Source organism: Camelus dromedarius, chromosome 3, assembly GCF_036321535.1.
Source record: "Camelus dromedarius isolate mCamDro1 chromosome 3, mCamDro1.pat, whole genome shotgun sequence".
Classification (NCBI taxonomy): Eukaryota; Metazoa; Chordata; class Mammalia; order Artiodactyla; family Camelidae; genus Camelus; species Camelus dromedarius.
In genome coordinates, this window is record NC_087438.1 from 25,114,333 (window position 1) to 25,129,399 (window position 15,067).

At 35.9% G+C, this 15,067-nt stretch overlaps 1 protein-coding gene and 1 long non-coding RNA gene across 4 annotated transcripts in view; one reads left to right on the forward strand and one right to left on the reverse strand.

Annotated features, from left to right (window-relative positions):
- RANBP3L (RAN binding protein 3 like) overlaps positions 1-15,067 on the reverse strand; it is a 67,812-nt gene that overhangs the window by 26,974 nt on the left and 25,771 nt on the right. For both annotated transcript variants that reach the window (XM_031444036.2, XM_010977589.3), the window contains exons 2-11: positions 13,773-13,831; positions 12,871-12,910; positions 12,294-12,371; positions 11,393-11,467; positions 8,852-8,923; positions 8,375-8,448; positions 5,533-5,636; positions 4,317-4,401; positions 1,647-1,749; positions 1,160-1,290 (exon numbers count right to left, since the gene is read on the reverse strand). In XM_031444036.2, coding sequence (XP_031299896.1) covers positions 1,160-1,290; positions 1,647-1,749; positions 4,317-4,401; positions 5,533-5,636; positions 8,375-8,448; positions 8,852-8,923; positions 11,393-11,467; positions 12,294-12,371; positions 12,871-12,910; positions 13,773-13,831 — 821 coding nt within the window. The remainder of the gene's footprint in view (positions 1-1,159; positions 1,291-1,646; positions 1,750-4,316; positions 4,402-5,532; positions 5,637-8,374; positions 8,449-8,851; positions 8,924-11,392; positions 11,468-12,293; positions 12,372-12,870; positions 12,911-13,772; positions 13,832-15,067) is intronic.
- LOC135319480 (uncharacterized) overlaps positions 1-15,067 on the forward strand; it is a 155,033-nt gene that overhangs the window by 13,751 nt on the left and 126,215 nt on the right. The gene's annotated exons all lie outside the window — the stretch shown is intronic.

Genomic DNA, 15,067 nt, shown 5'->3' on the forward strand with positions numbered 1-15,067 from the left:
ATATGTATTTTCTCCCATTGTTTTCTATAAATGGTAGAATGCCATACATACTTCCTGCATCTTGATTTTTCACTTAACAATATGTATCTATATATAGCAGCTTTTAAAATAAACAATGTTATTTGAGCGATTTAATTTATCTGAAAGTAAAGGAATCATGGAACTATTGGTATACTTTAAAAATTTCAACGAATACAGCATTAGAACTAGAATATGATACCACAGAGTATTGTACTATAATTTAATGCTTACAAGTGGTTCTCAAATACTATTGGGTACAAGAATCACTTAGATGACTTGTTACAAATACAGCATGCCAGGGCCCCATCCTTAGTGATACTTCAGTGAATCTGGGATTAAATTGATATGAGAGTTATGTTTGAGACACACTTGTACAGTAAATGTTATCAGTAGATCACAGGGGAAGAAAATAGGAATGAAGAGAGTTTGGGATAAAAGCGGATGGAAAGAGGCCTAAGGGAACTCTGTGCTTTGTTGAAAATGATTAGGTTGTGGTAATTACATTTCATATGCCTAGACTGACAGCTATACCGCTCAACACTCAAATCCTATGTGTGATATTACATTCTACATCCATCAAAGTCTTGATTCACGTGAAATTCAAAACTTATTTCAAAGAACATTTAAAGGAAAATTTACAAAATTTATCTTGAACTGAAATCTATTCATCTTATCTGCATTTTAAAACTTTCAGTGTAAATAGAATTTTAAATCATATGATAATAGCACCGATTTTAAAAGCTGACATGAAAAGTATAAAACATAGGCCTGAAGTTATTTTAAGACAGGGTTCTTGGCTGTCTTCTCCCTAAGGGACTAATGTGAATGGTTGTGAACCCGGAAACCCATTTTCCCACAAATTACAAATTGTTGTAAGAATACAACAAAATATGATTTAATTTTTGGAAGCCTCTAACGTTTTTATTCAAACAGCTCAGTCTTTATGAAAACTATACTTCTGCCTTCATTTTTTTTATTGAACTATAGTCAATTTACAATGTTGTGTTAGTTTCTGGTGTACCACAAAGTGATTCAGTTACATGTATTCTGCTTTTATTTTTAAAGATGTCTCTGCTAAGGGTAACTTTACTCCAGGTATGTAAGTACTATCAGAAAGAGCAGTACGCGATATACAGACCTTTAACACGTTGTGTTCTGCTTCCTCCCCTGTTATAACATCAATTTTCTCCAGCAAAGATTTTGCTGATGGTTTAGAAGAGAAAGCAGCAGCTGATTCAATTAGGGTTATATTTTCATTAGCGTCTGTTCCTAAGAGAAAATAGGGGGAAAGAACACGTAAAAGGCCCCATTTTGTCTACTGTGAAAGTTCTTTCTTGCCTTGGTTAACGTACATCTCTCAGTAGCTTTTTATAACAATGAGTGTTTCCAGAAAATCAAATTGCTTGAGTTTAGGCAAATCTCTTTAATGATTCCCTATATTGTTAAGTCAAAAAATTTTAAAGCTTATACATCATGTAGCAATATTTATATGCTTTAATCTTCACCAAAACATTTTGAAACACTGGAATATTGTTTTTATATTTTATGGATATTAAACAAATGACATGGTAAAACAGGAAATACGCTAGTTGAATCCAATGTTTTACAAATGAAATAATTCTTACTTGAGTTTGGAGAGTTGATTGGAAACTTTAGAGTGAATTTGAATAGTTTTTCCTTGATGTATGAATCATTTTCAAGTTGAGGCTGGGTGAGTTTTTGAGAACCCTAGGTGGAAAAAAAAAGATATGTTACTTAATTTTATCCCATACATTTGCAGTAAACCAAGGGATACTTTTGTTCTGTCTCAACACGGCCAACAAACCCAACAGCTATATTTTTGTTTCGGGCTCCTGTTGTACAGCACAGGGAACTCCTCCCCATTCTTAGAAGACCTTGGTTCTGATCTCAGGAAACAGTCTATTTACCACCAGCCTACTTCAGGTGGGACAATGGGAAAATTTTTAGAGACCCAAAAGGAGGTAGCAGCTGTTCCCTGCTACGACCAGACTAACCTGATGCCTAGAAGGAGGTGCAATTCTTGTCACCTTTTCAAGGTATTCCAGTATTCCCAACAATCCACTCTTTCTATCCATTTCATTTAAAAATTTAAAAGTTGTCCAGAGAACTCACTAGTTGTCTCAGAGATCATCTTTACAGAAAGAATCCTAACTTTTCCTCTAAGACAATTTTTGCCAACAATCACTCTTAAGGCTGCATACCTGGGCTTTGCACATGTGTTGTAATCAAGGCCCACGTGAAAACAGATGAGTGATCGCCACGCCATTTATGAGGCCCCTGCAGAGCAGGGAGAATTGGGGATGATACTTTAGAACTGAGATTTATATCTTTTCCCATATGAATTCAAGATTCTTGCACATTACTTGGCATCCAGATAATCTGCTAACATTGGTAGAGATGGGTGTCATTTTCATTTTAAGAAAATAGAAACTAAAGCTTGGAAAGTTTAATGACTCACTCTAAAAGCACACGGTCAGCAAACAAATCAGAGGGCATCCTGGCCCCCAGATCACAGGGCCACAGGATTACAGGGTTAACTAGAGGACAAACACAGGTGATCTTTACAGCTCCTGCTATCCTGGGATGTTATCAATTTAAAGACACAGGAAGCTCGGTTTCCTTTGTAAGTCAAACTTGAAGTGCCTATAGGAAATGCATGCAGGTACCTCATCACAGCAAATCTGTAATCCCCACCGTAGTTCATTTGTGTGGGTAATTCTCTCTGTCCCCTTTCTAGACTATAAATACCTCTAGGGCTCAGGGTTAGATTTGCATAACCACTCACCCAGGTGGTTTTCAATCCTGGCTGTACATTCAAATCACCTCACACCTGTCCTCACCCACAGAGATCCTGACCTGGTTGGTTTAGGGAGATCACCAGGCCTAAGAATAGAGTTTTGAAGGCTTACCAGATGATTGTAATATGCTACCAAACTTGAGACCAATGCCAGTGTTTTATATATCACAAGCACACAAGACATGTTTGTTAAATTGAGTTTAATGTTAAAGTTGATCCTGTGAGGTTTGAAGAGTATTTTATTTGTGTCTGTGACATCTTAAGAAGCTGTGACAAATCTAGTGCGAAATGTAGGAATAAATGATATGGAAGGTTATTTATTCGTAAATAAATAATGTGCATAAATATAGTGCCTGGAACTTCACTCTGGGAGTTGGTCCATTCTGATCCAAATCCAAAAGTATAGGTCAACAGCTATACAGGATCGCTGGAGCTGCCCTTCATCTTGGGAGTGACAGAAGGGTGCCGCTAAACTGAAAAGCTGTGAAACTTCTCTTGGAATTGGGATTAAGCCTGAGGCAGCTGTAGAGTAAGCTAGATCTTAAAAGTGACTGATTTGTGGAAGCCCTTAAAATCTTGGAATAAACAGTCCTCATGAGTTGGTCCTTTTGTTATTCTGAGTCCTTGCACAGATTTTAAAACCTATACATCCTCCTTGCAATTAATTCTTCATGTAATTTATAGCCCTACGGCAAGATAGCTTCTTTGTCTTATCTCAGCCAAGATTCTGGTCTGGGTGAAAGTAGAAGGAGTATGAAGATGTGGTGGAGCAGATAAAACCGTGGGTACACTTGCTCCACGGCTTCCACTTGGCTGTATAATTCCCCACTGCAGTCATGCTCTGTTTTAGAAACACCCTATGGAAAACGGAGCAGCAACTGTCTCTCACCGGAGGATGCTCAGTGTTAATTAAGGCTGATGGTAATATTAGGTCAGGGTTTCCACTTGGCAAATACATTCCCCTAGGCAAGTAAAATACTATCATTTTCCTCTTACAGCTAGCAAAAAAAAAAACTTGTAATAATGCTTTTCAGTGTAAAAGTTTGAAGTGAAGGATTGTGGTTAATGAGAAAAATTTTGCAAATGATTTTAAATGCATCTTGTTATGAAAAAATGCTATTGAAAAACTGTATTAAAATATCATGACCAGTTGGGTTTATCTAATTATTGCAGATAACTCTGGGATTTCCTTGGGTACCTTTGGTTTAATGTAAGTCAAAGAACTATTTAATATTTCTTATCACTAATAATGTTATAATTACACAATTCCTTTCCTCTGTGAGTTCTTGTCTATTATTCTAACTAGAATTTGCTTCCCAGGAGAATCTTTCCAGTTTAAGATTTTTAAAAAAATGTACCTTTGAACCCAGCAGTTTAAAAGTATGCTCCAATTTAACATTGTTCTAATTAATTTGCCTTGAGAAATTTGAAGTGACAGCTCCCTATATAGTAATAGAAACATGTGCCAAAATCTTACCAAAACTCTTTCTACCATGTTTTCTCCAAAAACGAAATCAGAACTGCAGCTTTTAAAAGAATACTTATCTTCATTTGGCTGAAATCTAAGGAAAAGAAATAAGCATTTGCTATTTTAAATATAGTAACAGTGGATAAAGCCATTTTAAACCTTAGCACATGAAATAATCAGATGATTTACTAGACATATGTAAAGCATAAAAACATCTGCTAACTTTCGTTTATCTAAAGTTAATGAGAAATGAAGGCAAAACTGAGATAGGTGCTTCCAGGGATGATATTCAAAATGTTTGGCAGCTGTTAACAGCACCGGCCAAACCCAGTCGAGACAGGCCCTGTGCCCATCACTGTATTGACTGTGTGATCAACCAGGGGAGCTGCCCAACCCTTCCTTATCTTTTTGCTTTTCCAGCACTGACTCTCCAGCCTCCAGCCTCCACTTTCCTCCTCCCCAATTGGCCAATGCTTTAGCGATCTAAAGTCTCAGGGAAAAGCAAAGCCAGTCTATCTTGCCAGTCACTTGAGTGTGCAGTGGTTTAATTTGGTTTTTCCCTCCCAGAAACTTTTTTTTTAAATGTTGAAAGTGTTTTGCATAATGGGAAACTCAAAGACATGCAGCCCTCTATTTGTCAGCAGATGTGCTCTGGGATCCCCATAGCATCCCCAGCGTGGACAGGAGGTAAGCGCTAAGGCACCTGCATGGGCGCTAATCGTGAGCCCAGCTATATCCACAGCTAGTTGTAATCTTCTCTCAGACCAAACATGCCCTCATCAGAGGGGATACTAGTAAATACTAACTTTCATTTTGCACATTTCTACTGCTTTCTTTGTTGTCTCTCCAACCTATGTTAATAAGTCATAATGCCAGAAATAATTAAAAAGAAGGGAAAGAAAGAATACCAGGGGAAGAGTGGGGACGGCTAATCTAGTAGACAGATAATTAATGCCTAACCATAGTGAAAATTTAGCTGTACCTGTTTGTAACATTCTTACCCAAGTCAATGAGACAATAGAGATGACCCAGTATCAATATAGTATTTAAATATTAGAAACATTTTGAAAAGCATTTAAAATGTGTATTCTTTATAAAATCTCCCTTCAGACAGAACTTGGCAGTTTATCTGTACAATGTCAGAAAATTATTTTCCATAAGAGGTTATGATGATAAAAGAAAGCAAGAATGAAAGAACATTTCTGTTTCCTCATCAGTAACTTACCCCACTGATGTAGCACCTAAAACATTCTGGTTAGTAGATAGCTGGACTGAAATTCTGGCACTTGGTAAATTCTCACTTAGCAAATAAGAGTTTCCCTCAGAAATCTGAAAGAAAAAAAAAGTCCATCAAAAAGTTCATTTTAATTGCCTTACTATATATAGGAGCATCAGACAAGGAAACGATAGTTATAGTTAAATGTATTGAAAACTTACTGTGTTCAAGTACTGCCCTAAACATTGTATATAATCTCATATAATCCTTAAAACAATTCTACACACTTTGTATTTTTATTATGTACATTTTATAAGTGAGTGAACTGATCTATCAAGCTTAAATAACTGGGCCAGGCCTGGGCAACCAGGAAGGAGGCTGACATTCGAGCCTGGGTCTCCCTGACACCAGAGGCTGGGTTAATAGTCAGAAATTCCACCTCCTTTTGTTACTTTTACCTTTTTAGCCAAGCAGAGTTAATTCTCATTTCTAGATTAGTAAATATATCTCTCAGGACTATTTAATCCCTGGAAACACCCTAAGAGTTTCACCATCATGGCCACCCAACGTGGGAGAAAACTCCATCTCTTCCTCTAGAGATTTCCCACTGGTAGCTTAATCAGTGAGTTACTCTGTCTGATGTGTATATGCATATGCACTTTACCTGTATTAATGTACAAATGAAGGAGTGAGCAATTTTAGAACTGGAAAGAACCCTATCAGTCATCTGATCTAGTGTCCTCAGTGTTTTGTGGACACATCTCTTCTTCCACCAGGGATTTTCAGAGGTGTTGCAGGGACTTCATATCTTTAAAGTCTGTTTCCATTTTAATTTTATATCAATCAATAAAAATAATTTTGAGTATTTTTCTCTTTATAGCAATTTGAGAGCTGAGAAATATGTGTCAAGGGAGCATGTGCCTTTGGTTAGCAAAGATCAAAGTACATGCTTATGGCTCAGTCAATTAAATGATTTACCTCTCAGCCAAAATGGTAGCTTTTTACTCTTATGTTGCCTAAAATAGTTTTTATTAGGCATGTATAATTTAAGTTATACGTGAGTAACCACTGATTAGTGACAGGATGGATGAAAATTTTGATGTACAAGTTAATAAGGAACATAAAAATATGGGCTCTACAAAATTCACTTAGAGGTAATTTTCACTAGATCTATAGATTACATCATTTTGTCAAAATTCTGACATAGCATCTATGTCTTTAGATCTTCCAAAATCCTCGTTAACAGGGGAAATTCAATAATGGCATATCCAGTTAGGCTTTCCACTAATTAGAAATAAATTCTACTCATGCCCTTAATAAGTTATTCAAGAAGAAATGCTTGTAAACAGTAGCCTGAAAATTTCTTTTATGCTTTATTATTTAGGAAGAAAATATAAGCAATACATTAATAAATTTTATTTTAAAAACAGACAATGCAAGATTTTAAAAACAATCATGCCAAAAAATAAATATTTATCAACTTTTGGTATCATAATGTGTAATAAAAATTCTAATTTATAATTTATAGAATATGCCATTCCAAAATCAAATAAAACATTTAGAAATTAATCAATACATCATACTTTTTCTTAGATACTTTAGAATAAACAACATGCATCACTTCTTAAATAGGTAAATTATGTAATATGGTAATGATTATTAGATTATATTTAAATGAAAATGTTTAATAATATACTGGTTTGAAATTTAAAACATGTTTTACTTAAAAATCACATTAGGTATCACACATAAATGATGAAATGACCTTTAAAATTCCTAATGGGTTTCATGAAATCATGTCTTACAAAGAAAAAGATTTGGAAATATAAAAATATTGGCAAACGCTAACCACGTTCAACTCCCTCACTTCACTGAGGAAAAGGAGAAGGTTGGATGCTTTGTTTAAAATACAAACACAGATAGTGGCAGAGGTATGATTAATACCAATTTGATTTTTTTCACTGACTTGATTAAATGACTGTGTTTTTAACACTTCCGTGTGTCACTGTTCTCATGCTCAGTCTGGGAAAACAAAACAAAACTGGTTGATCAGCCCTCAGTAATTTAGCTGGAACAAATGATGGATGCAATAACTTGCAGATTCCAACCTTTTGATCTTGTGTTCCCTTCCTTTCAAGTGCCTGCTTCTGGAAGACACAGCTAGAAGTGTAGCAACAGAACATCACCAAGCCCATATCTGCATGGCCTGAGCAAAATGAGTATCTCCTTAGAAAGGCCCACCATGAGTGATTCATTTGGAAGAGTGAATTTGCCTCTGTCTCCAGAGGTTTCCCAAGCCCTCCCAGTTACACTGTGTAGGTGGTTCCTTGCTCTTGTTATCCATGAAGATGGATCTGGAGTGGACCCCTGATGTGACCTAAACTGGCAGAGCCACACCAGCATATCGACCAGTTGGGGATACAAAGAAATCTCTTTCTTTTTTTTGACTTCTGACTCCCAGCCCCTTCCACCTCAATGCTCCCCTATTTTTACAGGGGGTCAGTGCACCAGAACAAGACCCAAGGGTCCCTCACTACACAGGACTCAGCTTCACAGCTTAGGAGAGACCACAAGACTTGTTCCCAGGAACAACCCTCCAGTTTAGGAGGACAAATTTAATAAGGTTACTGAGGGCTTTTCACTATCTTGTCCAGCTGTCTCTCCAGCCTGGTGGCTGTTCCAACAACACACCAAGACTCAGGCAGCCCCTGATTCTGGATGTGGGCAATGTACCAAAAGAAGGATGGGGAATTGAGGTCAGTCCTACCACAGGAGGTTTCCTTATCTTATTTTCATCTTTTCCTTTAGTATTGCAGGATTCCAACACATTGCATCCAAATGATTTTCTTACTTTTAAACACCTTTGAGCTTGAGGTGGCTGTAAAATAGCAGGTCTTAGAACATGTTCAGAATGTTTCATGGGACCTTAAAAGAACAGAATTAAAGGGTCAATATATCTTAGTGAAATACTTCTTCCTCTCTATTTCTTACTAGTTTAATGCTTATTTTCTAAAGTCATGATTAAATGAGGAGTTAATATTCGCTAATCAAAGTCATAATAGTCAGTGAGTTGCCTACTTACTTCCTGCCTAGCTTTTACCCAATAACTATTTGTTTTGACCATGGGACTTGACTCACCAAATATGTTTCTTCATGTTTTGTCACTAAATCCTACCTCCATACCCGCAGTACACACACAGACACACACACACACACACACAGACACACACACACACACACACACACACACACACACACACACACACGGTTTAGATACAGATGGTAAAACAAAATTTTAAGGTACTTGTAATGAAGAGAAGCTGTATACCTTGTTCTGCACTGTTTGTATCAATATTCCTTTGCACAAAAGTTGATGTCATAAAAACATTATTTTTCTTCACTGTAAAAAGAAATTGAGAAAGTTTTAATTTTGTTTCAGTTCCTACAGTTTTAACAGTCCTGTACTGAACTCACCAGTAGATGTCGCTGTTAGCACTAACAGTAGTGGGCAGTGCTCAGCCGAGTGATGATTTGCTAAAAAAGTGTGATGACAGGATGAGTTTTGCTACACAGTCTGTTTACACTCAGAAAAATAAGTGAAAATTAGGTCACTAATGGAATAGGCAGTCTTCTTTAGAATAATGAAATTGAGTACTGAGAGAAATTCTACAGATTATGAAATCTGAATTGGTAATGAACCATCTGTGTGCACATGTATATATTTCTTATAGAGTGTTATAAAACTGTTAGCAAATGCTGCCCCTTCCCCACTCTTTAATGACGGGAGAAGAGAGAAGATAGCCATTATGCTAGGCTCTTTTTCTATAAAGTGTATTGATGGGCTAAGACTGTGGTCTTGGCTGCAAGAATAGAATTGTAGGCATGAAACAGATATTGCCAGTTGGGTTCCAGACTACCACCATAAAGCACATATCACAATTAAGCAAGTTACATGAATTTTGTTTTGGTTTCCCAGTGCTTATGAACGTGACGTTTACGCCGTACTGTAGACTATTAAGTGTGCAGCAGCACTGACGCCAAGTAACCATTTGGTGCAAGAGGCCTAGCTTTTGGCCTTTCTTGGCTTTAGACACACCTTCCTCACTAAGCTTAATGATTTCTAGTTTTTGCTTTAAAGTGGGAGACATTCAACTTTTCCTTTCACTTGAACACTTAAATGCCATTGTAGGGTTATTAATTAGCCTTATTTCAGCATTGTTATGTCTCAGGGACTAGGGAGGCCTGAAAAGAGAAAGAAGGATGGGGGAACAGGCCAGTTGGTGGAGCAGTCAGAACATCCACATTTACTGATTAAATTAGCCATCTTATATGGGCATGGTTCGCAGCACCTCAAAGCAATTACGATAGTAACATCTAAGATCACAGATCACCATAACAAATATACTAACATAATAATGATGAAAAAGTCTGAAATATTGTGAGAACTACCACAGTGTGTGACACAGAGACACAAGGTGAGCAAATGCTGTTGTAAAAATGGCTCCCGTAGACTTGCTTAAGGCCTTGAAGGTTGCCACAAACCTTCAATTTGTAAAAAGAACACAGTATCTGTGAAGCTTAATAAAATAAGGTATGCCTGTACTAAACATCTCAAAGAGATCATCTCTTGGTTGCAAACTGCAGAAACAGCAGCCTTTGAGCATTGGATTAATGGAGATGAGGAAAGAATGAGAAAAGAATAAGAATTGCTTCTTTGAAGTGTTGTATTATAAATGTTGGGAATAGAATTACTTCTGTAATTCAAAGTTCAGTTACATGCTTTGTATGATTTTATTATTGAAAACTAACAATGAATGGACTGTATAAAATTGTACTATTTGTCTTTGTTCCAGTACAGCAACATTCTACACAACATAAAATGGGATGGTGCCTACTAACATCTACGTTCTTTTATTCATTCTTTTGTGTGTGTGTCTGATGTTTAGAAAATGAATTGAAGCAGTTATACAGAGAATTTAAAGCCATCTCTTTGCTTTTTGCACAAATACAATAAAACAAATCCTCTGGGATTAGGACCCTTATTCCTCTTAACGTCTGTAACTTTTCAGTCAGATATGGATGGGGCTTAGCGAACTAGAACGTATCTCTTCTGTATCTGAAAGGTATCTGACATATTATTGCTCAGTCATGCTTAGAATTGTTAAGAAGAGTATAAATTCATTAGTTTGAAAACTCTGTGGTTCCTAGGTAGAATCAGTTAAAAGGAAATGAATAGTTTGTATATTCTATTTCTTGTGGTAACTTGGAAAAGGCAAGTTGGTTGTTCAGTAGAAACAAAAACATACAAGAATACAAATCATAATTTTAATGTAAAGAATGTTCCAACCATTTCAAATATTTTATTATGATAAAATAGTTTTACTTAGCAAAGCATTACAAACTTTAAATAAAAAGAAGCAATGTTTTAATTAGTGAAAATTCGAAATGAATCATATTCTAAACTTTAGAATATAAATTTAAAGCATAAACTTTAGAATAGAAATCTAAAACATAGTTGTATATTTTGAGTACTACATATAGTATAAACTGTATAGAGGAACAATAATAAGGGAAATAAAGCAAGTTACTTTATAGGGCTGCCTTATATAAAATAGTGCTATGATAAACATGAAATCTTAAAAACAAAATCATCAAGTTTCTACCAAAAATAAACAGATATACTGTCTGGACTTACAGGGCTGGAATTCACAAGGTATTCTTCCATGCATAGTTTGCTAAGGCCCCTATTTTATTTGCCACTAAAATGTCAGCGTTTTATAGTAGCTGAAAAAGAAAGCTTATCATTAATGAGAATGGAGTTTGAAAAGTCAGAATGTCAGGCTTGAGGTTCTAGGAAGTTCTTTATTACCTGGCCCAGAAGGCGGGAAGGTCGGGAGGTCCGTGAAGGGTGATGATCTTAGTCGCTTCTGGGACAAGGCTGACACTAAAAGCAGATTGCAAACTGAAGTCAGTGAGAAAAATGGGTTTTGATTTTCTTTTAATTAGGAAATTTTTGCTGTTTTGGAAATTTTTCTCTATCACTAGTTTAGAAAAATCTTTGGGTTTTTTACTGATAAAAAAGTGCACCTCTAAGTGAGGATTATAAATTAATTTCCATTCAATTCAGTACATATTTGAGTGTTCAACATGTGTGAGACACTATCAGGCATGAAGATGACCTCAGGGAACCCTCCGTGGAGGAGACAGTCATACACATGAATAGCTGTATGACAGGGCAGAGGGCAGTGTGCTCTGGCACAAAGGAGTCACCAGAGTGCTCTGAGTGTGGAAGAGAAGCAAACTAAGTTACGGATTTATTCAAAACATGTGATAAAGTTCTTAGAATAAAGTATCTTTTTAAAAGGCAGACATCTGTTTATTTAAGTCGATATTACTTAGGAGGAAGTAGCCATTTCCCCTAACTGTAAAGCTAATACATGCTAAAGGCAGAAACTTTGGGAACACAGCAAAATACGAAGGTAGGAGGAGGGCAGGGCACCAACTCACTTGTAATCCAATTATCTGAGATAACCATTGCCAACATCATGGCTTATGTCCTGTCAGCCTTTTTTCCAATGTTGATACATTGAATTTTTAAATAATAACTCACCATACAATCCGTTATAGACTGCTGTTTTCATATAGCAATATATTATAAACACTGTCCAATGGGTAGCTTTTTAAACATTACCTGTTGCAAAAGCTTCTTAGTAGCAGCACACTCAGAGTAAACGTAACAAGGAACATTCAGCAGTCAAGGCTCTACCTACCTCCTCGGGTCTGAGAATCTGCAGTATGCAAAGTAAAAGATGAAGACCGGATGCGCTTTCTTGAAAACCCATTACATTCTGTAAGAAATTCAATGTGAGGGGTAAAACTGATTGTGATAACAAAATAGCTTCAATCCATGAGATGGGAGGAGAAATAGAATTTCCTTTTGTCTAGATATATCTTCATCTGACAACATGTTAATACCTGAAGCACAACTTTAACTATTGGGGTTAATAACTGGGTGATTATAAACTGATAGGCGTATCATCCTACTCTGAAACAGTTAGAAGCTAGTGGCTTTGGCAAGAAATGCATATGAATTCTGAGATTACACAGAGAATATTTTTGGAAGGTTGAGGGACAGGCAATGGAGAATCATGGGATTTTAGCGTTGCTAACATCAGTGTTCTCAGGGACTTGCATGTCATCTTTCAAGACAAAAGCCAGTCTACGTGCATGCTTGAAAGCAAGAAAAGCCATTAAGTTTTACATAGTCTGTGCCACATGCAAAATGCTTGTGTCTGCTTATTTCTTGGTGTAAAGATTGCTTTTGAAATACCAGATGTAAATCATTACCAGGCTCTGCTGCTTCATACAGGGTGTCTTCTGTAGGTCTCTGGAAGGAAACAAAGCTGCCAGTGAGAGCTGAGTGTCTGCTGTTTTCACATCATATTTCCACCCTGTCACTTTATAGGAGAATTCTCAGAAACCAGAGCTGTTCAACTAGGCTAGGAAAAGCTACTCACCTTTACTTACTAGGTATGTATTCAAGAAAAAGCAAAGCCTAGTAGAGTGGTTATATAGTTCAGCGAGTGCAGAATCCCTTGTGGGAGCTTGTTGAAAATGAAGATTTTAAAGCACTAACTCCCAGGATTCTGAAGTGGCTGAACTGAGTGGGGCCCAGGAATCTACTTTTTCAACATAAACTTGGGGTTTGAGTTTTTCCTTAGTTAATTTTATGGGTAATAAGGTAAATTACCTTCATAAGCAAAAATGAATAACAAGAAAATACTAATTAAGCTAAAGTTAAAATGCTACTAACATTATCATTTGTCTTTCAAATCAAGTGATTTTAGTACAATGCTGAAAAAGCAGAGAGGGTCTTCAAAATCCCTTTTGAATCATATAAGGCAGTTTAGAACTTATTTTATATCCAGTTTCAAGCTGGGCCAGTGGTAGGGACCCATGGTGAGTCTTAGCACTCCTAAACTCTTTCAGTTCCTCCCCTTTCCAAGTCACTCCAAAAAAACAGATAATTCTAGAAAAATGGCACATTATCCATAGATTCAAGACAAAGCTTCTGGCTTCCCACTTCACCAAATTGCCCTACTATGTAAATATTGTGGAGGTGCTACTCTGCTAAGTGTAGAACAAGAAGATGAATTCATACAGCAGTGATATCATTTGGGATAGTTAGCTTCTCAAAATACGATTTTCTTTGTCAAAGTAAAAATCAAAGAAAAGTAGCTCCATCTTACCTTAAAAGTTTGTTCTCTCTTTTCAAAAACAAATATTGGTTGCGCAATGACAGATTTTTCTGTAAAAGAAAAGGAACATGCAAGAATTCTAACACTACTCTGACATTTCTAACACCAACTAAAAATATCTGAAGGTTTTTTTGGTTTTGTATTTTTCCCTGCCTTTGAGTAAAATCCAAACTGTTTTACATGAATGCTATAAATCACAAATTTACACATGATTATAACAGTTAGTTACAGAAATAAATACTTGGGGAAGTGATAGTATTATGTTTCCATAAACAGAGAGATCATCCCATTAAAAGAACATGCTTTAAGTGTTTAAGGAAAACAAAATACAATTACCTGCATTTAGAAACTCATCATGACATAGTCATTAACATCCTTACTTTTAGAATGAAAAATTTCAAAGGATGAAAAAATCTCATCTGAGAATAGTACTTCTATTGGAAGTTGGACCTCAAAATATAAAAGATATAGATGTACTTCATTCTATCCTTAAAATGATCCAGTAATAATTCGTATTTCCTTGACAAGAGTAGTCATATACTAAGTCATATTTTCAATATTTAGACTATGATTTAATCTTAAACAGTGTTGTAAAGTAGACAGTTCATCTTCAGCCCTGCCAACCTTATTAATCTTCTATATTTTTCTATCTTAGGTAAGACAATAGAGAGAAACTCATTCACTCTAGGGTATAAATGAGTGGTAACAGCTTTAAATATCAGCACTCCAGAATTCTTAGGGACCATGTTATGGTTGTTAAGAGTTTGGGCTCTGGAGTTAGGGAGGCGTATTTTTTTAAACATTTTTTTTTATTGAAGTATAGTCAGTTTATAATATTGTGTCAATTTCTGATGTACAGTATAATGCTTCAGTCATACATAAACATACATATACTCATTTTCATATTCTTTTTCACAATAAGTTACAAGATATTGAATATAGTTTCTTGTGCTATACAATATGAACTTATTATCTATCTATTTTATATATTATTTAATATATATTAGTTAGTATCTGCAAATCTCGTTCTCCCAATTTATCCCTTCCCATCCCCTTCCCCCATGAGTAACCATAAGTTTGTTTTTTATGTCTTTGAGTTGGTTTCTGTTTTGTAACTAAGTTCGTTTGTCTTTTTTTTTTTTCAGATTCCACATGTAAGTGATGTCATATGGTATTTTTCTTTCTCTTTCTGGCTTGCTTAACTTAGAATGACATTCTCCAGGGCTATCCATGTTGCTGCAAATGGCATTATTTTATTATTTTTTATGGCCGAGTAGTATTCCATT